Source organism: Chelon labrosus (assembly GCF_963514085.1).
Source record: "Chelon labrosus genome assembly, chromosome: 1".
NCBI lineage: Eukaryota > Metazoa > Chordata > Actinopteri > Mugiliformes > Mugilidae > Chelon > Chelon labrosus.
Window position 1 is genome coordinate 11,204,604 of NC_140337.1, and position 27,903 is coordinate 11,232,506.

The 27,903-nt window shown below is 43.3% G+C and overlaps 1 protein-coding gene across 1 annotated transcript; it reads right to left on the bottom strand.

Moving 5' to 3' along the window:
* Positions 1-150: 150 nt before the first annotated feature.
* On the bottom strand, positions 151-27,887 carry LOC311488038 (calpain-5). Its single transcript, XM_084544541.1, has 12 exons — positions 27,067-27,887; positions 25,056-25,187; positions 24,756-24,967; positions 3,983-4,175; positions 3,705-3,898; positions 3,277-3,354; positions 2,766-3,198; positions 2,574-2,696; positions 2,292-2,488; positions 1,739-1,857; positions 1,455-1,591; positions 151-1,369 (listed from the first exon to the last, which is right to left on the bottom strand). Exons 1-12 carry the CDS (start codon positions 27,229-27,231, stop codon positions 1,199-1,201), a joined length of 2,154 nt encoding a protein of 717 aa, XP_084400667.1. The 5' UTR covers positions 27,232-27,887; the 3' UTR covers positions 151-1,198.
* Positions 27,888-27,903: the final 16 nt, after the last annotated feature.

A 27,903-nucleotide genomic window follows, 5' to 3' on the forward strand; every position in this document is an offset into this window, starting at 1 on the left:
AATATTGGTGAAATGAACGAGTTTCGCTGCAGATAATGCGTTATTTAGAGGCTGCTTTTCGGTGCCCCAGTCACTCCCACTATATGGATATACGCGGATGTAAATATTGTCCGAACGACTCCAAATGAAATGGGTGGGTTATATGGGTGAGTAAACGATCGTATTTTATGCCAGAAATAAGGTCCATGTTGTAAAAACAGTAATTCCCCTTTAAGTAGAGTAAGTAAAAATGAGAGAAAAGCAAGAAAATAGTGGCTAGAAAGTGAAAGAAGTTAAAAAACAAAAAGTCCCTGCTGAATGCAAAACAATGCAGCCTAGAGCAAACCATGGTTGCCAAAATATGCCTTATAAACATGCATCTATCAGTTAAAAACTTGGACCACATGTTTTCCGGCTCTAATGCAGGTTACGTCCATCACGTTAAAAAGGCAGCACTCACACGTATAACACACTCCTGATAAACAAATGCTGCCAACTGAGAGATAGATAAACATTTAATGAGCTCTCACCGTTTATCTGCAGCTTGTGGTTTGCATTCAGACATGGAGCTGCAGCAGCCCTACACAAGCTCCTGTCATTTCTATGGACGGTATCAGCTCTCAGTTAAACCGTATGGAAATAAAAAATAAACTCTGTAAGAAGAGTGTATCAGGAACACGCTCTCTTCAGCTATGCAGCAGTCTCAAGGCAGAAGAAATCAGCATGGTATGAAGGAATTCAAGCTGGTTTCACTGCCCAATGACATGTGCCATCAAACTAAATGTTTAATAAATGACAATAAAATGGAAGACGCGTGCACAATGTTCATAATTTAATCATAAGAAAGTGCAAATGGGATTTCACCAGCAAAATAAATGACAACCAATATAATAAGTTATGTTAAATTAGAATATGATAAAATAAAACACACACAGAAAAAAAGGCATTTTGGCAGCAAAGATGCCCGTCTTTATGTCTGACCAGCAGATCATCACAGAACATTTTTTAAATTTTAAATAGACACTGGATTTAGTTTTATTCTAAATACACAGAGCACATGTAAATGCTAAATGTATCAAAGCATATATATCTTTAGGAACTGTCCAACGCAGGGATACTGCGTTTCCATGAAGTTTTTATTTGTTCACTTTAGTTGCCCTTTGTCCATCAGCCTCTTCCCGAGAGGACAGTGGATACCACGGCAACCAGAGGGATGCTGTCACAAGTCTGTGAGGCAGTCGCTGGAGGACGTCTCCACGTAGATGCAGCCCCTGAATCCCGACTGTCCGCCTCGCAGATCCACCACATGGCTCCGGCTCCTCTCGGACTCCGCCGTCTGGAGTCGGGCCTCGCCGAGCAGCGAGTCCCACAGCAGACCTCTGCTCCACAACTGCACACACACACACACACAGGGGTCGCATTAAGACTAGGCTGTGTGTTTATCTGTCTGAGAGTGTGTGGTGTATGCGTCTAACCTCGACAGAGATGTGTGTGTCGGGGTATCTCCTGTAGAAGATGGCCCTGAGGTTGAATTCGGGGCTTCCCTCCTCCTTGAACACTCGCGTCCTGATGGTGTCGTTCTCACATCGCACCACGGCGTAAACATCTGGAGCTGTGGGTCACGATCCAGCATGGTGTAAGGAAAGAGAGGAAGCAGGTGTAAGCAATAAGACGTGAGAAATTGAGACGGTTTAACAAAATGTAGTGTATCCTAATTAGTAGGGAAGCTGCAAAAGAAACTGAAGCTGTGTTGGGTCACCTGTCTGCTTGGGAGGGCTGAGTCCTGACGCCCGACGGAGATGGACTGTGGTCACCACTGTGGGCTGAGGTAGAAAACACTGGAGCACAGAAGGAGATGGTAAGTCCTCCTTCAGTTCCCTTCATGGAAAGAAACAAAGAAAGGACCAAACTAAAGTCAGCAGACATTGCAGAGAGAGAGCTTCAAGAGTGAGTCAATCTCCATAGACCTCCATGTTAAAATGTACACATTTCCAGCAGAAATAAACACAAAGCTCATTTCTCCATTCATGACAACGGCACCAGGGTGCAATTTTACATAACTCACTTGTTTAGGTTGTATCAAAGTTTAAAGTTGTGCATAGTTTTGGTTGCTAGCTGCCTGCATTGTTGTCACCCGCTGGCATCAGCTCCAGTCATGCGCCACCCCTTTGGCTAGCTTTGAATTAGCTTGAAGTAGGTGGAGTCAGGCAATGTCAAGATGGCGACGTCCAGAGACACAACGCTGAGCTTCAAAACTGCTTCTCTTACGTTACATTTTAACACCCAGTTGCACATCAACACCTTCAACGTACCTGAGTCTGACAGGAGAATGGGAGAAGAGGCGTAGCAGGAAACGTCCGGTGGCGCCCGGGAGGAAGGTGGTGGGAAGCACCACGTACCGGCCCGCAGCCAGAGTTCCTCTCAGTGTCACACTGCGGGAGTCCATGTAGACGGAGCTGGCCGCCTGCTCCACCACACACTGCACCCTGGAGCGGCGGTTCACCTCCACCTGGAAATGTAGAGGCAGTGACGAAATGACTTTTGAACTCTTGTGAAACCTGAAGAGATGGTCACGCCTTCTTCTCCGTGCTCACCTTCAGCACCTCAAAGCCAATAGGCAGGTTTTCCCCTCCTCCATTTTTCTTCCATTTCCTCCTGTCCTCCTGCTGCAGACAGATCAGCACCTCCTCCTCTTTGCCTTGCACCTCGAAGATGAACTAAAAAAATAAAAAGGCGAGGTAGTTTTCAAAAACCTAGAGCGCATTTAGTTTCCAGTTTAGGTTTACCTGTGGATTGTGCAGAAAAGTGTCCCTGTGGTTGATGCACCCCCCGCATCGACTCCTTTTGTCCATGTGTGCCTCCCAAGTTCCAGTCACCTCTCCACCACCATCGTACTCCTTTGTCGCGTTATTCCTAGTCTTGTCTGGATCACGCCTTCTTCTTTTTCCACCCTCCTGCTGACTCTCCCCTAGTCGAGCCTCTTTTCGGTTCCCCCGTTGTTTGGTCCCTCCAGCTTTGATGTTGCTCTTACCCCGGGTGAGTGCGTAGTTATTCTGAAGCACCGTGGATGGAGGTGCTCCAGATGTAGAAGGAGCTGAAGCCCACTCCCCGTAACAGTGCACTTCTCTCCAGTGAGACCTCGGCCACAGCAGAGTCCTCTCCACCAGGCGGCACACCACCACATCCGTGAAGTAGTGACAGAAGTCCTCAAAGTCCATCCTAAGTGAGAAGAATTCAGTTTAAATTTAACTGGTTTTCTATCAGAAATACACATGGTGAAAAACTCAACAGATGTACCAGAACTCTCCAACGTCACGAACAGTGAGTCCCATCTTCTCCTTCTCTGTTCGAGTCAGTTGTTGCCACTGCTCTGACCTGCAGGGGACGAGCAAGGACAAAAAGACCTTTAAGGTTCAACGCTTGGAATTGACTTAAGAAAAGGCCGAAGTGTTTCAACTTCTGGAACATTTATTGGTCCATTCTGGCCATTTTCAGAGTTTCTCAGAATCTCATAATGTAAAGTGCAGATGTCCCCTTGTAAAGCAACTTTTGAAACTATTGTAAAATGTCACAAATTGTCCGGAAAAGTTGCAGTGGCATCGTAAAGTGTTGTAAACCACACTGTTAAATGTCAGCAGAGGCTTTATTCCCAGAGCTCCCGCAAAATGTACTCAGCAGTCAGATATGCGGCAGGAGCCGATGCAAGGGGTTCATGGTGCCTTCACCTCTGACTCCAGGCGCCCGTCCAATCCGTGGTCCCCCATGGGTTCCTCATGCGCACCATAAAGAGTCGGGACGTCCCGCCCAGCTTCAGCAGCTTCTCCAACAGCCTCACCTTCCTCACTGCTGTGATCCCATAGGCGTGTCCTCGGACGAGTCCACAGTCCAACACAGACTCCACTGTCTCCCCTTCGGCTGGCTGAGAAATATGTGAAATAGAATGAGATCATTTTCACTTAACAGTTAGCATCTAAAAGACCGAGTTTCAAGATGAAGAGCTTACTCGTATGGAGCAGGTGATGAGGGATTTGCATTCGTGGACCTTAGCTAATCTCTGGAAGAAGGCCCTCCTCTGGTCGCTGTGCAGGCTGAGGGCCTCACGATCCAGACTGAGAGGCTCTGAAACTCCACCAGTGAAGTCGATTAGCGCCTCCGTAGTATTTCCTCCCTCCAAGGCCTCGTAGCAACCATTTAGCCTAAAACGTAAGAGTGGGACTAATTGACTGAATGACTGATGTGTGGTCTTTAATATTTCCATGTCCTGTACAGGTGGTGGATTGTTGACATTTTGTAAATGACTTGTAGCGCGTTTTTTTGCTTGTTCCCTGAGGTGTTGCCAAGCAGATATGAAGTGAGTTGATAGATCTTGAGCGGGTGGAAGAGATTGCTAGGCGGTAACTAGCTGCTTTCCTAACAACCTGTAGGAACCTGTGGTCCTCTCAATTCTTCCCCTCTCTGGAATTTAAATTTACGGAGTTGTTTTGCAGAAGAACTCTCCTAACAGATCAACCTTTTTCACCTTAGCCATAAATGTGCCATGTCCGAACGCGGGACAGGCCCACGCTATCGGACCTCCCTGATGCTCTGGACGTCATCTGAGCCAAAAGAGACAGATTTACACTTCTTGTGGAATGTCCCACTCTTGTTTCTGGACTAATTAGTCCTGAATCGAAAGAACATCAACATGATATCAGGAACTACAAAGAATGAATTAATTGACTCTTCAGGACAAAGTCTAGAAGCCTTAATGTGATGTTCAATTATGTTTTAAACTTGTGATGTACTAATTTTCTTTTTCAGAGACGAATGCAAACATACCATTTTAACAGGTTTTGCCCCCCTCTCTTGGAATGACCAAGAGAGCGAAACACTGATAAGCCGGTCGTAAATAACTTTCTTTCCCCAGAACCAGACTCTGATATGCATTTTCCTCTGAAAAGCACCTAAGTTTTATAATATGACTATTGAAAATGTAATAACCTGGTAAGTTATATATTATTGTTCAGGAAGTGCTTACGATCACAATGAGACGATTTTGATCCTTGTACGATAATGCTAGCCCAAATTCACATAATTTGTCACAGTAAGGATGGATCAACATTGCCATCAAGTGGCTATCTTTAAAAGTATTATCTCTCTTTTAACCAATTGTTGAAGTTAAAGAATGTTGAAACTTAGGTATGTTCTTATACTAATAGTAGCTATTAGTTGAAATCATAACTGTTGAAATTGTTATTTTAGAAACCCCGACCTTTTATTAGCAAAATGTCAATGTAAAGAGAACTTGAGTTTATTAATTTATTGATGCTTTTGAGTTACTTTGATGTGGTCATTCTGATACGTCATCTTGTCATGTTGTAATGTTGAGTGTTGTCGCATACGGAAAACATTGCTAACGAGTCATGATGAGTGATGGAATGATTAAATTTAGTAATATAAAATAGGTTAAGAAGATCAGGCAATAAGACACCTCAAGACAAAGGAGAAGGCGTTCTCTTCTCTTTCCGCGCGAAGATTCTGGAAACCCGATCCAAAACACGCCCTGAATAATTAACTCATAAAACCAGAGAGACGCTCCCATTTCTCCGCACTTTAGGACTTTTATACTTTCGCTCTTTCCTCCGCTCTTTTTCGCCGCACTTTCTCCGGACTTTTGCACTTTCCACTTTACGTACACGTTTATCCTTAGTAACTTTAAGAACAACTTGAATATTGACAATACGGTCCTTTTCAAGCTCTGTTTGTTTCTCGTCGGGTGTTTTTCCCGACGTACGATTTTTATAGTGACTTAAATATTTTTCTAGCTTTATTCATTTTTATACTCTACGAACCGAAGTACTAACCAACATCGTTTATAAGTTAGCCAGCGTAGTCAGCTGGGATATCAGAGAAAGACCCAATCTCTTCGACGGATCAAGAAACCAAGAAGCTGTTGCCATAGCAACGACATCAAGAAGACGTGACGATCCGACTTCTTTCTTCAAACACAAAGACATTGCCAAGTGTCATCTGCCTTTGACTGAACACCTGCAGCGCTCTCAAGCAAAGCTGGGTGTTGGAGTTGCAGACCAAGCAACAAGTCCTGTCTACCGGTCCCAGAGAGACCTGCATCAGCTGTGCCGTTTCGTCACTGACCACCTCGTCACACCGACGCTCCTCCATCATCTCGTCACACCGACGCTCCGCCATCACCGACGCCGAGAAGACTCTACGGAAAAGTAGGCTTAATCGTTCCTACCGCTTAAGACAAAGAGTTGGTGTCACTACTTTGAAACTCCCTACTAACATCTTTTAGAGAAGATTGATTAGATTAGGTATCAAATCCATTCCCTTTAGTTTAGGACTTAAACACCTCCATCTCTCACCATCGCTCCAGAAATTATTTCATACCTTATTATATTCGTTCATTTGATTACACTCCTATATTCTATTAGTCCCTCATTTATTCATAGTTGTCACTTCATTAAATAAATATTTGTTCACACTTAAGAAGTTGTTTGTGATGTTGTTTTACGGCAGAGAATGACTGGTACAAATTGTAGTAAAGGATTCACTCCTTCAGATATGCAAATTATTGAACTGAGACTGATAAATTGATTTAAACCGTGTTCTTCCTACGATAACAGGAGGTGGTGCCCTAACGAGACATTTAAAAGGTGTAGACTACCCTACATATTAATGGTGCCCCGTGTGAGGCTACGTATACCTGATTTCTCTGCAGTAATTTCATATTACAGACAAAACTCAATTGTGATAATTAAGAGTTAATGCCGATCTTGTGTCCGCTGAGCGATCCAACATCGCTGCTTGTTCGCTGTGCTTCGGTTGTGTATGAGCTTTCTTTATTGAGTCACTACCTTACTTTAAACGTGTAAAAGAAACCTTGCAAGGATAAAATTGAGCAATATTTAATGAAACAACGTCGCCGTACGTTATGTCTGAGTCGAGTCGCTGCGAGTTTCCAGGACTCTGAACTGTTTGCATGCTAGAGTGTTGTAAGCACGCTCTCTTTAAAAGGCCTGTTGGTGGGTTATCAGTTGTTGCGAAGTTCCAAAACTGATCAACATCGCCCTGAATATTAGTCCACTTTGCTGCGAGGTTCCAGAAAGTTTGACATATTCAGACCCTCTTGTGTTTTCTGGTTAGATTAGCTACCTAACCCAAAACAGCTGTTTTAAAGACAGTGAAAGAGGCTGTATTTTCCCCTCTTAAGTGATGAGACGGGTTGTTGCTGTGGTAACGAAATTCTTACCACACGCGTATTTGTGAAAAGAGGAGTAAACTCCTTAAGTTGTGCTCGTAAACGAGCTGAATTAACCTTGTGCTGGTTGTCTGTCCAGGTGAGCTGGAAAACTTTTGTGTTGAAACTTTAAAGAAGGCCGCCGTGCCCTAGAGTTTCTCTTGTGTGAAAAGTGAATTTCTCGCTGCTGAGAAATTAACCCTGTCGTGCCCAAACTGACACTGAATCAGATTCTGTTTGAACAGGGCGGTCTTTCAGTGGGCGGAGCTAAAAACGCCTCCTCGTGACGCCTAAAACGTAACTTCCCTACATTTGTAGACGTAACTTCCCTACATCTGTAGAGTAAAATAAACGACACCGCCTCTGGTGGTTGATTTGACTAATTGCATTTGACTTGCAAACATGGAAGGTCTGAGCTTGTATAGACAGAGCCTAAATTAACTTACTCCATCACTAAAAACTAGTGGTTTTGTTAAAAAAAAAAAAAACTAAAACTTATACCTAAACTCCCTTGAGATATACTATTAATCCAATTTACTAAACTAAGTTTGTTTGATTACATGTTTGAAGATATGTAAAGTATCAATATTATTTGGAAATTGTTAACAAAACACATTATATGCTTCTGTGTTTACAGATTCTCATAAAGGCTAAAGCCACTGTGTGTCAACATACACACAGGCTATTGAAATTTAATTTGAAATTAAATCAAGATTTAATTACTTAATCTATTCTATCATAAAGAAAAAAAACTTATTAATCAAAAAGTAAACTTTTCTAATTTTCTTAAAATTTGTCATTTGAGTCCTTTTTAATTTTCCATGTTCCTCAACCTAGTACCACATTAGGTTAGCATAGCATAATTAAATTACCACAACTGAAAATGGAGGACCCAACCGGATCCTTTCCCTCCAGTTTAGGAAATCCCTCCGAGAGCCTAGATTCAGCATTGATCGATCTGACTAGCAAATTGATGCCTGGATATGTAAATCAGATCCAGGAAACAAATCCCTCTGATCTAGAAGAAATAATGTCTGTGCTCGTGTGCCAAGCTTTAACTGAAAAACTTAAAGATAAAGATCTAACTAAAATGTTAGGAAGCATGGCTATTGTCATGGCAGCGCAACTTAAACAGTCAGCAAAGTTGTTGGAACAAAGCCAAACTAAAATTAGGGCCCAGCAACAAGATAATAAAGCCCTCAAAAGACAACTTGATGAGACTAAACAGTCTTTAACTGCGGCAAAGGTACGCAACGACGACTTAGAGTCTCAATGTAACACCAAAAGGGGGGTAGAAAATAAATCGTCGGACGACGAAGGTACAGAGTTTGAAAGTAGGAATACTAGACTCAAACAAATCCTCCAATACCGCGAGCAGGAGCTAGCGGAAACAAAAGATCAGCTTCGAGAGTTAAGTAAACTTCTCATCCATTCTGAAAATTGTTTTAAAGACGCACTAAATGAAATAAAAGACCTAAAAATTAAGCTCAAAGTCCACGACCGAGCTAGAGAATTTGAGAAAAATCGACTCTTCCATTTACAACAGGAACTAGAAGAAGTCCGGGATCATGCTAGAGAATCCCAACAACAACAAGCAAGGACAGAGACAGAGCTGGAAGAGGTTAAAAGAGAGTTAGAATACTCTTTTGAGTTAGGCCTACACCAAGGAGAAGCTTTGGGTGCAACGTCCCATGAAAAAAGAAGAGGAGCAACACAACACAGGAACACTCAGGCAGACCGTCCCCCTCCTCATCCTCCGCCGCCCCCAGCTCTCAACCTTCACACTCGGGTTGGCGCAGCTATACCTGACCGGTTTAGGGAGACCTTGTCCCCTAAACCTCACTCATCTTTGGACACTTATCATTCACAAGGTCCTTCTGACAGAGACCTAGATAAGATCGCCCGCAACATAACTCACTTTGAGCCCAAAGCCGGTGGAACTCATGACACTGACGCTTACCTAAAGGACATAGAGTTCTACTTGAGGAAATTCCCAAATGCTACAACTGATGACAGGATCTACCTAATCAAGGTAACCTCAAATCATCGAGTTAGCAGATTCATCGAGCGACAACCTCACCATATCAAGGAAAGATATGGAAGCCTCTGCGAGGTACTAAAAGAGGAATTCTCTGGCTACACGCCACAGACAGGTCTTGCAGCTGCTCTAGCTGTCAAACAAGGAAGACAAGAATCTCCCCACGAATACTATCAGCGGCTCCACGAAGCCTATTTTGGTTCCAGAAACGATATACAGATGGAAGAAGAAATGCACTTCAAATCTCTGTTCGTGCAAAACCTCCATCCCTCAACTAGCCATCACCTCGGAGTCATGGCATGTCCAAAAACCCTCACTAGTCGCCAACTGCGTGAACTAGCCATGAAAGGGTTTGCAAAACAAAAAGAAACCATGGGGAAACCATCACAACCCCACATCCTGAGTATCAACACCAGGTCAATTCCCTTGGAGTTAGAAGGAGCTCCGAAGACAGCACCTTCGCAGCCCACCACGAATCCTGCTGAACCATGTCAACCTGTCACCAGGCCATATCCTTCCTTTCAACAAAAGAAGCAAAATCGCTGGCATTCACAGTCATCCTGGTCTGACAAAGGTCAGAACCAACCACGCTTTGAGAGAAATCGGAAGCCTCCTGATTTCCGCCGAGACAGGCCCCCACGTAACCAGTGGAAGGACCGCCAACCTCGTGCTAATAGAGGACATGATCCACGTGACTTTCGAAACACTCCCTTTAGGGACCAGCAACATCATGATCAGAGCTCCTCTGATGAGGAAGCAACAGACCAGAACAGGCGAACTAGCCAACAGAACAGAAACAGCACTGACGGTAAGTATAATCAATCAGGTCTGACCAAGAAAGATCTTGAAGCCATCAGGCAAATGATTGAAAATATATTCAAGAAAGAAAAGAAAGTCGACGTCTTTTCTGTAGCTTCAGCAAATCCAAAACCTTCTCCTCAGAAGAATCCAGACGACCAACCAAGCGTCGTGGAAGAAGTCTACTTGGGCCCCGAAGAAACTGAGCAGGTGCTGCCTCAGACTCAGGCCCCAACACCCTCAACCACTGCGCTTGAACAATCAGACGCAGGGAGAGAGAAAACAACCCCTCCTAGTGCACTTCTGGTAGTCCAGTCGGACTCAAAAGAAGAACCATTCAAGGAGGTCTCTTTGATCACTCAAGGTGAGCCACCTTTCCAACAGTTCTTGTGCCACCTCACAGAAAAAGGGATCGCTCGAAAATTCTACTTGCCTACTACACTTGAAAACGAGCTTGAACATGAAGCACTCCTTGACACTGGTGCAGATATCACTTTGATGTCATCAGCGCTTTTCGACAAGTTGCAAATGGTAACACACCAATCCAACAAGAACTTGAAATTGCAGAGCTGTTCTCTTGACGCTCAACCATATTCTTCCACAAGCACCGTCTTGAAGACCATGGCAGTGATTAACTTCACTATTGGACCAATGAGCCTTGTCCACCCCGTGTATGTGTCTCCCCTTGACACCATTCCTCTTCTAATCGGTAAAGACCTCCTTAACCGATTTGAGCCATTGATTGACTTCAAGCGTTTGAAGATCTGGGCACAGGTTCGCCGACCTCTGCCTATTTCTCTTTTCCATGCCACTGCAGCTCAGCGCTACACCCTTGAGACAAGGTCCTTGACACCTGATAACCTACCTGACAAAAAGCAACCCACCGAGGTTGATGACATGTCAGAAGAAACAAACACCATCCAGCCACCACCCTTGTGGCCCAAAGAAGAACTTCTGTCTCAGAGAGACACTTTCTTGTGCACGTTGACCAGTTCTCTTGAAGCACACAACTACAACCCTCAGGTAGTAAAAGGCATCAAACTTGAAGATGCTGATGTCAACGATGTGATCTTAACTCTCTGGACTGATAAATCAGCCATCAGCCGAGAGCTGTATAAGTCCTTGTCACGGACAAATCCAAATCTTCCGTTTGTGAAGAAATCTTTCCGCTTCCCTTTAGATCCCACACCTCGGGCGATATCGACCGCCGACGGGATCTGCACCTTAAAGGTGATATGGAACCACAGGGAGCTGAATCATCTTTTTCTGGTCATTCCTGACCTACCACACTCTGTCCACATTGGCGGTGATGTACTTGTCAGACTTACTGCTCAGATGGACGCGATCAAGCACATTCCATGGTCTCAGACAGGAGTACGAGGTGAAACCACCCTTCCTGACCATGACGACATGAAGTCAGGAAAAACAATTCCTGAAGCAAGCCAGGTGGCCAACGAACGCCACCCGCACATACCTGCTAGAACGAAGGACGTGTCTATACACCACAGAAGACCGTTCAAAAACAAAGAGCTCAATGACCTACCAGATACTTTGGCCAAAACAGGTGCCCCTGACGGGTACCCCTGCACACTTGACACTGGATGTTTTACCCACCCTCCCACCCCAGTTGTCTCTGCTCCTCAAATCATCAAGGGCCTTCTCGTCCATGTCTCCGACGCACTCACTTCTCCTGAGTTCGTGGTGCCTCAGAGCCACAGGGGGGTAACGCCAATGCATGCCCTTGACTCTCCATGCGCAGGCCACAAAAGAATCAGAGCAACCCCACACAGAGTGACAGGGTTCTCACCTTTTGAAATGACAACTGATAGACAGATGATGCTTCCACGGCACCTGCTCTACCAACCAGACGAGTCCAACATTGCAACGGCATATACAACACACCAGTATATGACCGACCTAAATGCTCATCCCAAAGCCACCTTCGCCTTTGCCCAGAAAAACTTGGACAAGAGCGCAGAAGGACACAAGGCCTGTTACAACCAAAAAGCGTTCCGTAACAAATTACAAGTGGGGGACCAAGTCTCTTCCGCCGTGTACCAAAACAAGGTTAGCAAAGGTCAAAAAGAGCCAACCTTCAAATGGGTTAATCGCAACCAAATTAAACCACACAAAAACCCCATGGGACTTGTTGGGGACTCCAACGTCCTAATTAGGTCATAAACGATAGAAACCTTTAAACACCCAAGGGTGCCAAATCAATAGTGGAAAAACAAATAAGATTGCTGTTAACGTAAACTACTAAAATTAATTGTAAGATAGGTGTCCTATCCTAATCCACCAAACTCGATTTACTTTCCAAGTTAAAATCGACATAATCAATTAGCTACAAGTGGGGGTCAAACACCTCACACAACACAGTTCCCTTTTGGGCTCAACTCTATACATTTAACAGAACCCTATCCATGTGTTTTCTTTTCATAAAGATGATTTGGCTGATCACCAATTATCGACTGCACACCCAAAATTTATTTGTTAAGTAAATCCTAGCGAGTTATGTAGGAAAAACTTTCCTACAACCACTGATCTGACCAGCTGGGCTGGTAAGAAATGGAACAAGTAAGTTATAGAACATGCTAAAGCAGACACGCTCTCATGTCGCTGCGGTTGCAGAAGTTCACTGTCACACCATCAAAACTGAATGGGTATGTTGAGAGACCTAAATGGTTCATTGGAATTATGTCCGATTGCAGACATAAGGGCACAAACGTACAGACAACGAAATGAGTTGCAAACTGTAATACAATCATTGAATCATTTAATGCTCATAGTGAAGCCTTGAGCAAGACTATCTATGCGATAGTCTCTCTTTTCTTAATAGTGTCTGTTGACTATGCTCATACACAACTGGTTAGCATGCTAATGACAGATATGTTGCGAGAGATCCTCAATGGACAGCCTAGCCATTAGTAAGATTTCCCCATATCTTATTCCTAGATCCCTAGAGTAAAACATATTATTCCCCGCCATCCTAGAGCTAGCATCCTAGATAACCAAGTGATTCAGAAATTCAGTTAGGACTAGATAGTGACCCTGTACTAGATCCCTTTTCACTGATATTTCCAAAAAAAAAAAAAACACCAACTCTGGTCTTAAAGGTGGTTATCAAGTCAACGTCCCTTCGATGACAACAGGTCCCATCTTGTCGATCCGAAAGATCCCTGGACAGCGATCATTCGAATCGAGTGGGGGATATGTAGGAACCTGTGGTCCTCTCAATTCTTCCCCTCTCTGGAATTTAAATTTACGGAGTTGTTTTGCAGAAGAACTCTCCTAACAGATCAACCTTTTTCACCTTAGCCATAAATGTGCCATGTCCGAACGCGGGACAGGCCCACGCTATCGGACCTCCCTGATGCTCTGGACGTCATCTGAGCCAAAAGAGACAGATTTACACTTCTTGTGGAATGTCCCACTCTTGTTTCTGGACTAATTAGTCCTGAATCGAAAGAACATCAACATGATATCAGGAACTACAAAGAATGAATTAATTGACTCTTCAGGACAAAGTCTAGAAGCCTTAATGTGATGTTCAATTATGTTTTAAACTTGTGATGTACTAATTTTCTTTTTCAGAGACGAATGCAAACATACCATTTTAACAGGTTTTGCCCCCCTCTCTTGGAATGACCAAGAGAGCGAAACACTGATAAGCCGGTCGTAAATAACTTTCTTTCCCCAGAACCAGACTCTGATATGCATTTTCCTCTGAAAAGCACCTAAGTTTTATAATATGACTATTGAAAATGTAATAACCTGGTAAGTTATATATTATTGTTCAGGAAGTGCTTACGATCACAATGAGACGATTTTGATCCTTGTACGATAATGCTAGCCCAAATTCACATAATTTGTCACAGTAAGGATGGATCAACATTGCCATCAAGTGGCTATCTTTAAAAGTATTATCTCTCTTTTAACCAATTGTTGAAGTTAAAGAATGTTGAAACTTAGGTATGTTCTTATACTAATAGTAGCTATTAGTTGAAATCATAACTGTTGAAATTGTTATTTTAGAAACCCCGACCTTTTATTAGCAAAATGTCAATGTAAAGAGAACTTGAGTTTATTAATTTATTGATGCTTTTGAGTTACTTTGATGTGGTCATTCTGATACGTCATCTTGTCATGTTGTAATGTTGAGTGTTGTCGCATACGGAAAACATTGCTAACGAGTCATGATGAGTGATGGAATGATTAAATTTAGTAATATAAAATAGGTTAAGAAGATCAGGCAATAAGACACCTCAAGACAAAGGAGAAGGCGTTCTCTTCTCTTTCCGCGCGAAGATTCTGGAAACCCGATCCAAAACACGCCCTGAATAATTAACTCATAAAACCAGAGAGACGCTCCCATTTCTCCGCACTTTAGGACTTTTATACTTTCGCTCTTTCCTCCGCTCTTTTTCGCCGCACTTTCTCCGGACTTTTGCACTTTCCACTTTACGTACACGTTTATCCTTAGTAACTTTAAGAACAACTTGAATATTGACAATACGGTCCTTTTCAAGCTCTGTTTGTTTCTCGTCGGGTGTTTTTCCCGACGTACGATTTTTATAGTGACTTAAATATTTTTCTAGCTTTATTCATTTTTATACTCTACGAACCGAAGTACTAACCAACATCGTTTATAAGTTAGCCAGCGTAGTCAGCTGGGATATCAGAGAAAGACCCAATCTCTTCGACGGATCAAGAAACCAAGAAGCTGTTGCCATAGCAACGACATCAAGAAGACGTGACGATCCGACTTCTTTCTTCAAACACAAAGACATTGCCAAGTGTCATCTGCCTTTGACTGAACACCTGCAGCGCTCTCAAGCAAAGCTGGGTGTTGGAGTTGCAGACCAAGCAACAAGTCCTGTCTACCGGTCCCAGAGAGACCTGCATCAGCTGTGCCGTTTCGTCACTGACCACCTCGTCACACCGACGCTCCTCCATCATCTCGTCACACCGACGCTCCGCCATCACCGACGCCGAGAAGACTCTACGGAAAAGTAGGCTTAATCGTTCCTACCGCTTAAGACAAAGAGTTGGTGTCACTACTTTGAAACTCCCTACTAACATCTTTTAGAGAAGATTGATTAGATTAGGTATCAAATCCATTCCCTTTAGTTTAGGACTTAAACACCTCCATCTCTCACCATCGCTCCAGAAATTATTTCATACCTTATTATATTCGTTCATTTGATTACACTCCTATATTCTATTAGTCCCTCATTTATTCATAGTTGTCACTTCATTAAATAAATATTTGTTCACACTTAAGAAGTTGTTTGTGATGTTGTTTTACGGCAGAGAATGACTGGTACAAATTGTAGTAAAGGATTCACTCCTTCAGATATGCAAATTATTGAACTGAGACTGATAAATTGATTTAAACCGTGTTCTTCCTACGATAACAGGAGGTGGTGCCCTAACGAGACATTTAAAAGGTGTAGACTACCCTACATATTAATGGTGCCCCGTGTGAGGCTACGTATACCTGATTTCTCTGCAGTAATTTCATATTACAGACAAAACTCAATTGTGATAATTAAGAGTTAATGCCGATCTTGTGTCCGCTGAGCGATCCAACATCGCTGCTTGTTCGCTGTGCTTCGGTTGTGTATGAGCTTTCTTTATTGAGTCACTACCTTACTTTAAACGTGTAAAAGAAACCTTGCAAGGATAAAATTGAGCAATATTTAATGAAACAACGTCGCCGTACGTTATGTCTGAGTCGAGTCGCTGCGAGTTTCCAGGACTCTGAACTGTTTGCATGCTAGAGTGTTGTAAGCACGCTCTCTTTAAAAGGCCTGTTGGTGGGTTATCAGTTGTTGCGAAGTTCCAAAACTGATCAACATCGCCCTGAATATTAGTCCACTTTGCTGCGAGGTTCCAGAAAGTTTGACATATTCAGACCCTCTTGTGTTTTCTGGTTAGATTAGCTACCTAACCCAAAACAGCTGTTTTAAAGACAGTGAAAGAGGCTGTATTTTCCCCTCTTAAGTGATGAGACGGGTTGTTGCTGTGGTAACGAAATTCTTACCACACGCGTATTTGTGAAAAGAGGAGTAAACTCCTTAAGTTGTGCTCGTAAACGAGCTGAATTAACCTTGTGCTGGTTGTCTGTCCAGGTGAGCTGGAAAACTTTTGTGTTGAAACTTTAAAGAAGGCCGCCGTGCCCTAGAGTTTCTCTTGTGTGAAAAGTGAATTTCTCGCTGCTGAGAAATTAACCCTGTCGTGCCCAAACTGACACTGAATCAGATTCTGTTTGAACAGGGCGGTCTTTCAGTGGGCGGAGCTAAAAACGCCTCCTCGTGACGCCTAAAACGTAACTTCCCTACATTTGTAGACGTAACTTCCCTACATCTGTAGAGTAAAATAAACGACACCGCCTCTGGTGGTTGATTTGACTAATTGCATTTGACTTGCAAACATGGAAGGTCTGAGCTTGTATAGACAGAGCCTAAATTAACTTACTCCATCACTAAAAACTAGTGGTTTTGTTAAAAAAAAAAAAAACTAAAACTTATACCTAAACTCCCTTGAGATATACTATTAATCCAATTTACTAAACTAAGTTTGTTTGATTACATGTTTGAAGATATGTAAAGTATCAATATTATTTGGAAATTGTTAACAAAACACATTATATGCTTCTGTGTTTACAGATTCTCATAAAGGCTAAAGCCACTGTGTGTCAACATACACACAGGCTATTGAAATTTAATTTGAAATTAAATCAAGATTTAATTACTTAATCTATTCTATCATAAAGAAAAAAAACTTATTAATCAAAAAGTAAACTTTTCTAATTTTCTTAAAATTTGTCATTTGAGTCCTTTTTAATTTTCCATGTTCCTCAACCTAGTACCACATTAGGTTAGCATAGCATAATTAAATTACCACAACTGAAAATGGAGGACCCAACCGGATCCTTTCCCTCCAGTTTAGGAAATCCCTCCGAGAGCCTAGATTCAGCATTGATCGATCTGACTAGCAAATTGATGCCTGGATATGTAAATCAGATCCAGGAAACAAATCCCTCTGATCTAGAAGAAATAATGTCTGTGCTCGTGTGCCAAGCTTTAACTGAAAAACTTAAAGATAAAGATCTAACTAAAATGTTAGGAAGCATGGCTATTGTCATGGCAGCGCAACTTAAACAGTCAGCAAAGTTGTTGGAACAAAGCCAAACTAAAATTAGGGCCCAGCAACAAGATAATAAAGCCCTCAAAAGACAACTTGATGAGACTAAACAGTCTTTAACTGCGGCAAAGGTACGCAACGACGACTTAGAGTCTCAATGTAACACCAAAAGGGGGGTAGAAAATAAATCGTCGGACGACGAAGGTACAGAGTTTGAAAGTAGGAATACTAGACTCAAACAAATCCTCCAATACCGCGAGCAGGAGCTAGCGGAAACAAAAGATCAGCTTCGAGAGTTAAGTAAACTTCTCATCCATTCTGAAAATTGTTTTAAAGACGCACTAAATGAAATAAAAGACCTAAAAATTAAGCTCAAAGTCCACGACCGAGCTAGAGAATTTGAGAAAAATCGACTCTTCCATTTACAACAGGAACTAGAAGAAGTCCGGGATCATGCTAGAGAATCCCAACAACAACAAGCAAGGACAGAGACAGAGCTGGAAGAGGTTAAAAGAGAGTTAGAATACTCTTTTGAGTTAGGCCTACACCAAGGAGAAGCTTTGGGTGCAACGTCCCATGAAAAAAGAAGAGGAGCAACACAACACAGGAACACTCAGGCAGACCGTCCCCCTCCTCATCCTCCGCCGCCCCCAGCTCTCAACCTTCACACTCGGGTTGGCGCAGCTATACCTGACCGGTTTAGGGAGACCTTGTCCCCTAAACCTCACTCATCTTTGGACACTTATCATTCACAAGGTCCTTCTGACAGAGACCTAGATAAGATCGCCCGCAACATAACTCACTTTGAGCCCAAAGCCGGTGGAACTCATGACACTGACGCTTACCTAAAGGACATAGAGTTCTACTTGAGGAAATTCCCAAATGCTACAACTGATGACAGGATCTACCTAATCAAGGTAACCTCAAATCATCGAGTTAGCAGATTCATCGAGCGACAACCTCACCATATCAAGGAAAGATATGGAAGCCTCTGCGAGGTACTAAAAGAGGAATTCTCTGGCTACACGCCACAGACAGGTCTTGCAGCTGCTCTAGCTGTCAAACAAGGAAGACAAGAATCTCCCCACGAATACTATCAGCGGCTCCACGAAGCCTATTTTGGTTCCAGAAACGATATACAGATGGAAGAAGAAATGCACTTCAAATCTCTGTTCGTGCAAAACCTCCATCCCTCAACTAGCCATCACCTCGGAGTCATGGCATGTCCAAAAACCCTCACTAGTCGCCAACTGCGTGAACTAGCCATGAAAGGGTTTGCAAAACAAAAAGAAACCATGGGGAAACCATCACAACCCCACATCCTGAGTATCAACACCAGGTCAATTCCCTTGGAGTTAGAAGGAGCTCCGAAGACAGCACCTTCGCAGCCCACCACGAATCCTGCTGAACCATGTCAACCTGTCACCAGGCCATATCCTTCCTTTCAACAAAAGAAGCAAAATCGCTGGCATTCACAGTCATCCTGGTCTGACAAAGGTCAGAACCAACCACGCTTTGAGAGAAATCGGAAGCCTCCTGATTTCCGCCGAGACAGGCCCCCACGTAACCAGTGGAAGGACCGCCAACCTCGTGCTAATAGAGGACATGATCCACGTGACTTTCGAAACACTCCCTTTAGGGACCAGCAACATCATGATCAGAGCTCCTCTGATGAGGAAGCAACAGACCAGAACAGGCGAACTAGCCAACAGAACAGAAACAGCACTGACGGTAAGTATAATCAATCAGGTCTGACCAAGAAAGATCTTGAAGCCATCAGGCAAATGATTGAAAATATATTCAAGAAAGAAAAGAAAGTCGACGTCTTTTCTGTAGCTTCAGCAAATCCAAAACCTTCTCCTCAGAAGAATCCAGACGACCAACCAAGCGTCGTGGAAGAAGTCTACTTGGGCCCCGAAGAAACTGAGCAGGTGCTGCCTCAGACTCAGGCCCCAACACCCTCAACCACTGCGCTTGAACAATCAGACGCAGGGAGAGAGAAAACAACCCCTCCTAGTGCACTTCTGGTAGTCCAGTCGGACTCAAAAGAAGAACCATTCAAGGAGGTCTCTTTGATCACTCAAGGTGAGCCACCTTTCCAACAGTTCTTGTGCCACCTCACAGAAAAAGGGATCGCTCGAAAATTCTACTTGCCTACTACACTTGAAAACGAGCTTGAACATGAAGCACTCCTTGACACTGGTGCAGATATCACTTTGATGTCATCAGCGCTTTTCGACAAGTTGCAAATGGTAACACACCAATCCAACAAGAACTTGAAATTGCAGAGCTGTTCTCTTGACGCTCAACCATATTCTTCCACAAGCACCGTCTTGAAGACCATGGCAGTGATTAACTTCACTATTGGACCAATGAGCCTTGTCCACCCCGTGTATGTGTCTCCCCTTGACACCATTCCTCTTCTAATCGGTAAAGACCTCCTTAACCGATTTGAGCCATTGATTGACTTCAAGCGTTTGAAGATCTGGGCACAGGTTCGCCGACCTCTGCCTATTTCTCTTTTCCATGCCACTGCAGCTCAGCGCTACACCCTTGAGACAAGGTCCTTGACACCTGATAACCTACCTGACAAAAAGCAACCCACCGAGGTTGATGACATGTCAGAAGAAACAAACACCATCCAGCCACCACCCTTGTGGCCCAAAGAAGAACTTCTGTCTCAGAGAGACACTTTCTTGTGCACGTTGACCAGTTCTCTTGAAGCACACAACTACAACCCTCAGGTAGTAAAAGGCATCAAACTTGAAGATGCTGATGTCAACGATGTGATCTTAACTCTCTGGACTGATAAATCAGCCATCAGCCGAGAGCTGTATAAGTCCTTGTCACGGACAAATCCAAATCTTCCGTTTGTGAAGAAATCTTTCCGCTTCCCTTTAGATCCCACACCTCGGGCGATATCGACCGCCGACGGGATCTGCACCTTAAAGGTGATATGGAACCACAGGGAGCTGAATCATCTTTTTCTGGTCATTCCTGACCTACCACACTCTGTCCACATTGGCGGTGATGTACTTGTCAGACTTACTGCTCAGATGGACGCGATCAAGCACATTCCATGGTCTCAGACAGGAGTACGAGGTGAAACCACCCTTCCTGACCATGACGACATGAAGTCAGGAAAAACAATTCCTGAAGCAAGCCAGGTGGCCAACGAACGCCACCCGCACATACCTGCTAGAACGAAGGACGTGTCTATACACCACAGAAGACCGTTCAAAAACAAAGAGCTCAATGACCTACCAGATACTTTGGCCAAAACAGGTGCCCCTGACGGGTACCCCTGCACACTTGACACTGGATGTTTTACCCACCCTCCCACCCCAGTTGTCTCTGCTCCTCAAATCATCAAGGGCCTTCTCGTCCATGTCTCCGACGCACTCACTTCTCCTGAGTTCGTGGTGCCTCAGAGCCACAGGGGGGTAACGCCAATGCATGCCCTTGACTCTCCATGCGCAGGCCACAAAAGAATCAGAGCAACCCCACACAGAGTGACAGGGTTCTCACCTTTTGAAATGACAACTGATAGACAGATGATGCTTCCACGGCACCTGCTCTACCAACCAGACGAGTCCAACATTGCAACGGCATATACAACACACCAGTATATGACCGACCTAAATGCTCATCCCAAAGCCACCTTCGCCTTTGCCCAGAAAAACTTGGACAAGAGCGCAGAAGGACACAAGGCCTGTTACAACCAAAAAGCGTTCCGTAACAAATTACAAGTGGGGGACCAAGTCTCTTCCGCCGTGTACCAAAACAAGGTTAGCAAAGGTCAAAAAGAGCCAACCTTCAAATGGGTTAATCGCAACCAAATTAAACCACACAAAAACCCCATGGGACTTGTTGGGGACTCCAACGTCCTAATTAGGTCATAAACGATAGAAACCTTTAAACACCCAAGGGTGCCAAATCAATAGTGGAAAAACAAATAAGATTGCTGTTAACGTAAACTACTAAAATTAATTGTAAGATAGGTGTCCTATCCTAATCCACCAAACTCGATTTACTTTCCAAGTTAAAATCGACATAATCAATTAGCTACAAGTGGGGGTCAAACACCTCACACAACACAGTTCCCTTTTGGGCTCAACTCTATACATTTAACAGAACCCTATCCATGTGTTTTCTTTTCATAAAGATGATTTGGCTGATCACCAATTATCGACTGCACACCCAAAATTTATTTGTTAAGTAAATCCTAGCGAGTTATGTAGGAAAAACTTTCCTACAACCACTGATCTGACCAGCTGGGCTGGTAAGAAATGGAACAAGTAAGTTATAGAACATGCTAAAGCAGACACGCTCTCATGTCGCTGCGGTTGCAGAAGTTCACTGTCACACCATCAAAACTGAATGGGTATGTTGAGAGACCTAAATGGTTCATTGGAATTATGTCCGATTGCAGACATAAGGGCACAAACGTACAGACAACGAAATGAGTTGCAAACTGTAATACAATCATTGAATCATTTAATGCTCATAGTGAAGCCTTGAGCAAGACTATCTATGCGATAGTCTCTCTTTTCTTAATAGTGTCTGTTGACTATGCTCATACACAACTGGTTAGCATGCTAATGACAGATATGTTGCGAGAGATCCTCAATGGACAGCCTAGCCATTAGTAAGATTTCCCCATATCTTATTCCTAGATCCCTAGAGTAAAACATATTATTCCCCGCCATCCTAGAGCTAGCATCCTAGATAACCAAGTGATTCAGAAATTCAGTTAGGACTAGATAGTGACCCTGTACTAGATCCCTTTTCACTGATATTTCCAAAAAAAAAAAAAACACCAACTCTGGTCTTAAAGGTGGTTATCAAGTCAACGTCCCTTCGATGACAACAGGTCCCATCTTGTCGATCCGAAAGATCCCTGGACAGCGATCATTCGAATCGAGTGGGGGATATGTAGGAACCTGTGGTCCTCTCAATTCTTCCCCTCTCTGGAATTTAAATTTACGGAGTTGTTTTGCAGAAGAACTCTCCTAACAGATCAACCTTTTTCACCTTAGCCATAAATGTGCCATGTCCGAACGCGGGACAGGCCCACGCTATCGGACCTCCCTGATGCTCTGGACGTCATCTGAGCCAAAAGAGACAGATTTACACTTCTTGTGGAATGTCCCACTCTTGTTTCTGGACTAATTAGTCCTGAATCGAAAGAACATCAACATGATATCAGGAACTACAAAGAATGAATTAATTGACTCTTCAGGACAAAGTCTAGAAGCCTTAATGTGATGTTCAATTATGTTTTAAACTTGTGATGTACTAATTTTCTTTTTCAGAGACGAATGCAAACATACCATTTTAACAGGTTTTGCCCCCCTCTCTTGGAATGACCAAGAGAGCGAAACACTGATAAGCCGGTCGTAAATAACTTTCTTTCCCCAGAACCAGACTCTGATATGCATTTTCCTCTGAAAAGCACCTAAGTTTTATAATATGACTATTGAAAATGTAATAACCTGGTAAGTTATATATTATTGTTCAGGAAGTGCTTACGATCACAATGAGACGATTTTGATCCTTGTACGATAATGCTAGCCCAAATTCACATAATTTGTCACAGTAAGGATGGATCAACATTGCCATCAAGTGGCTATCTTTAAAAGTATTATCTCTCTTTTAACCAATTGTTGAAGTTAAAGAATGTTGAAACTTAGGTATGTTCTTATACTAATAGTAGCTATTAGTTGAAATCATAACTGTTGAAATTGTTATTTTAGAAACCCCGACCTTTTATTAGCAAAATGTCAATGTAAAGAGAACTTGAGTTTATTAATTTATTGATGCTTTTGAGTTACTTTGATGTGGTCATTCTGATACGTCATCTTGTCATGTTGTAATGTTGAGTGTTGTCGCATACGGAAAACATTGCTAACGAGTCATGATGAGTGATGGAATGATTAAATTTAGTAATATAAAATAGGTTAAGAAGATCAGGCAATAAGACACCTCAAGACAAAGGAGAAGGCGTTCTCTTCTCTTTCCGCGCGAAGATTCTGGAAACCCGATCCAAAACACGCCCTGAATAATTAACTCATAAAACCAGAGAGACGCTCCCATTTCTCCGCACTTTAGGACTTTTATACTTTCGCTCTTTCCTCCGCTCTTTTTCGCCGCACTTTCTCCGGACTTTTGCACTTTCCACTTTACGTACACGTTTATCCTTAGTAACTTTAAGAACAACTTGAATATTGACAATACGGTCCTTTTCAAGCTCTGTTTGTTTCTCGTCGGGTGTTTTTCCCGACGTACGATTTTTATAGTGACTTAAATATTTTTCTAGCTTTATTCATTTTTATACTCTACGAACCGAAGTACTAACCAACATCGTTTATAAGTTAGCCAGCGTAGTCAGCTGGGATATCAGAGAAAGACCCAATCTCTTCGACGGATCAAGAAACCAAGAAGCTGTTGCCATAGCAACGACATCAAGAAGACGTGACGATCCGACTTCTTTCTTCAAACACAAAGACATTGCCAAGTGTCATCTGCCTTTGACTGAACACCTGCAGCGCTCTCAAGCAAAGCTGGGTGTTGGAGTTGCAGACCAAGCAACAAGTCCTGTCTACCGGTCCCAGAGAGACCTGCATCAGCTGTGCCGTTTCGTCACTGACCACCTCGTCACACCGACGCTCCTCCATCATCTCGTCACACCGACGCTCCGCCATCACCGACGCCGAGAAGACTCTACGGAAAAGTAGGCTTAATCGTTCCTACCGCTTAAGACAAAGAGTTGGTGTCACTACTTTGAAACTCCCTACTAACATCTTTTAGAGAAGATTGATTAGATTAGGTATCAAATCCATTCCCTTTAGTTTAGGACTTAAACACCTCCATCTCTCACCATCGCTCCAGAAATTATTTCATACCTTATTATATTCGTTCATTTGATTACACTCCTATATTCTATTAGTCCCTCATTTATTCATAGTTGTCACTTCATTAAATAAATATTTGTTCACACTTAAGAAGTTGTTTGTGATGTTGTTTTACGGCAGAGAATGACTGGTACAAATTGTAGTAAAGGATTCACTCCTTCAGATATGCAAATTATTGAACTGAGACTGATAAATTGATTTAAACCGTGTTCTTCCTACGATAACAGGAGGTGGTGCCCTAACGAGACATTTAAAAGGTGTAGACTACCCTACAAACCACTGAGGTGATATTGGTGGCTGTTGGGGATCCCATGGCTAATTGGTTGCTGTGGTGCGTTCACTGGCTGTCAATGTCCTGTCAAGGCTGTCAAGAAGGTCCTGGAGCCCTCAAATGGGGCTAGCAATGGTGATGGAAGGCTGCCATGTGCTCTTGCAGAAAGCAGTGTTTAGGAGCCCTTAAGTAGGACTAGAAAGAGTAACCAAGGCCTCAACAGTGTTGCCCTAAGTAGCAGTAATAGTGGCATTTGTTGGAACGAACAAACCTCCTTCTCCTACCTGATATTATACCTCTCAGGATATATGGACAAACTCTTCCTGCCACCTCAGACATCAACCAGCATTTCCTACTTCCACTCACTTAGCGTAGGCCTTCTCCAGCAGGGCACTCCAAAACTCTCTTGGCGTGGCCGAGCGGCAGAAAAGCAGCACTCCGTCCCCGCTGACCGGCAGCCGGTCGTCCACGACAACATCCATCCAGCGGCCAAGGCGCCAGAACCGGAAATGGAAGATCCCTGCGTACAGATCAGGACGCTTTGGGTTCCACTCCTGATCCACGTGGTCAGGGATGACCTGAGGAGAAGATGAGGCCATGAAGGAAGGAGGTACAGAAATGAAGCGACAAAAGAGAGACGGTGAGAACTGTAGACAGATACACAACCTTCTTCCACAGTGATGGCTCGGACGCGAGGCAGGAAATGGCCGCCACCATCCAGCAGTTACCCAGACTGCCTTGATGGAGGTCACGAGTGCTGATGCCATCAACAAACAGGCGAGGATCCTTGCATATCTCCTGTGAGTATATAAAGTGAGTTCTGTAAAGAGAGAGCTGTAAACACAGCTTTGTATCAACTTAGAAGTCAACAACAGTGTTTTTTATGAATCAAACAGACACAACAGCACATACATTAAATTGTAGGGAAATATGAAAGAGCTAGATACTAGGTTCACTAGGTTAGTGAACGGTGGGTTTATCATAAGTGTCAAAAACTGCAGTTCCTTTAATGACCACTTGAGGCTGGCTCAAAAAGTGAGTCGATCCCCATAGATGTCAATCTTAAAATACTCAACTTTATATATAACTCAACCATTTAAATGATATCAGTACTTGAAGTTATGCTTAATTAAGAGAGTGGCAGGTTGCTGCTTCACCTCTTTCCCCATTTTTAAATTTATGGGAGTTAGAAGTCAGGCACTGCCAAGATGTCGACCCGCAATGAGCTTCAAAAACCGCTCTTCAGGAAAACGATGGGTGACGTCATGGAAGATTGATCTATCTTTATCTCTATATGTAGTACCTGGTACTAAAACGATGAGATAAAACGCGCTCAAACGCCGATTACAGCTGAGGGTGATAAATACACTCGGAGTAAAGCGGAATCAACTCTGTCATTAACGACGGCAGCAGTTAGTATCATCAACGTTTTATGAGGCCTGCGAGCTGATTCAGTGTCAGAGGAGAACGATCCTGTCCGTGTGGACCCGTTGATCTCAGTTTGGACGGGGTCGGGTAACTGTAGAAGTGCTGGTTGAACACACACACACACACATGCTGGGAGATACCCGCTCATTGGTAATAACCTCCTCAGCTGTAACTCTAGACAACAAATCAACCTTCTCTAGGATATTATGTTCATGGCAAGTGCAGATGAGGCCACCAAGGTTGTGAAATGGACAGTTATGATAGTAAATGGGAAGCTAGAGTGAGTTTTGTTGAGGCATCAGGTGTCATCTACCTGACTCCCTGTTGATACACACTTAAAATACTTGAGTGAGGCATTAGGAACACAATACCATTAACCCTGTTTAATCAACTCTGAGTCAGCAAATTGCCAGAAGGCCTTGCACAATCCGTTGATCTGCCGATTAGGATGGGAAATACCCAGAGAGTCCTGATATATGTTTGAAATACTACAGAGGATGAACACAGTTTTAACCTGATGTGTCTGATTTTATAGAGAATGTAATCTTTAAAAGCCAAGATACTGACAAAAATTACCTTAAGAGTAAAGTGGCAATTTAGAAGCTTCTCATGTCAATAAATGTCGATCAGCTATCAATCTTTTGGCAGAAGGAACTGCCTGATGTAATTGTATGAAAGTCATAGCTTTTAGGGATTTACAGATTGACTAAATGTGAAATATCGTCCATGTAAATACAGCAACTCTTTAATCTCAAAAGCACACCTGCAGTTACCACTCATTACCATAGAGGGCGCCAAAGAAAAGAAAATTAAGATCAAGATAGCTGCTTTAAAATATGAGTGGAATCTTTCTGTCCATCAAAACTGGAAAATCATTTTGACCTTGACTTTAATCTCAGATTTCACTGCTTTTATTTAAAGCCACTCGGACTGGTGCGGCCAAAGCAAACACACGCTGCCACACCCATCACAACACTGAGCTAAAAACATCTGGGCTATTTCTAAACTCGACTGTACACACACACAATCACACCAATATAGCGGTCCGTCAGCAGCCCTCTCCTTGAGGTCTAGGGTTTCACGAGTTGCCCCCTCTCCTTTAATAGAGAGTGCTTTAATTAACCCAATCTGTCGAAGTGTTGAGGCAGACACCTGATTTAGATGTAGGAGGAGAGGAGATATAGTTATGACGATTTGTAGTTGTTTGAACTGGTAAAAAATAATGTGAGAGAAAAAAAAAAAACCTCACCCTTGGCCTCTTCCAGGTCAGACCCGGCGGGGGCTCCCTCTTGTAAAAGATGGACTGCTCGGTGGCGGGGAACACTGGGTCCTTGAAGAGCGCGCCTCGACGCAGGCAGGCCCGCCTCAGCTTGTAAAAGCTCTGGCCCTGGAAGTCAACCACTCGTTCCGGCATTGTGATTGAGCCTGGGAGAGAAACGAGAAGATGAATGACTCACATGGAAAAGTGAAATAACTGGATGGGTCAAAGCGCTGCAAGCCGGCGTAAGGAAACTGGAGCCGGGCTCGGTTGAAGGAGAGTAGAGTTACACTCACAGCGTGTTCAGAGGACTTTAATTTCATATCAGCTGTAATTAATGCTTCAGGGGTTTATGCCAATTAAATGTAGAGTTATCTGGGAGTTCACCTTTAAAAGCTGTGGCTTTACGACAGAGCATGAAGCACAAATGTTTCACTTTTACACAAAACTACAGAGCACTTGTTGCTAACGATTTCTTTTACGGAGACAAACTGTAAAGATACTGAGGTATAAAAACATATTGGCTGATGGATTATGTTTTATCTTCTCAGATAATTTGCATACCAACCTGTTTAGTTTCATTTACAAAGGGGAGGTGCTGATCTTGCCCCAGCCTGCAAACACCCTCAGAGATCATGGAAGCCGCCATCTAGCCTGGAGGGGGTTACCAGTCTAATATTCTGATACTAGAATTTTAATATTGGGCGTCGTTCAACCAATCAGAACCATTTTGTTCTGAACAAATTCAACTCCTCTTCTCCTGAATCGTAATAACAAAGTCGGGCTTCCAGACACACTTTCTTCCACAAAACAATTATAGGCAGACAT

What these genes read in the sequence shown, in the direction of transcription:
- LOC311488038 (XM_084544541.1), bottom strand. Translation starts at nt 27,231, where the DNA reads ATGCCGGAACGAGTGGTTGACTTCCAGGGCCAGAGCTTTTACAAGCTG. An exon ending in ACGGGCGCCTGGAGTCAGAG is followed by an intron (nt 3,355 to 3,704) that starts GTGAAGGCACCA and finishes CGTCCCCTGCAG; the next exon opens with GTCAGAGCAGTGGCAACAAC. An exon ending in TTGGCTTTGAGGTGCTGAAG is followed by an intron (nt 2,489 to 2,573) that starts GTGAGCACGGAG and finishes CTACATTTCCAG; the next exon opens with GTGGAGGTGAACCGCCGCTC.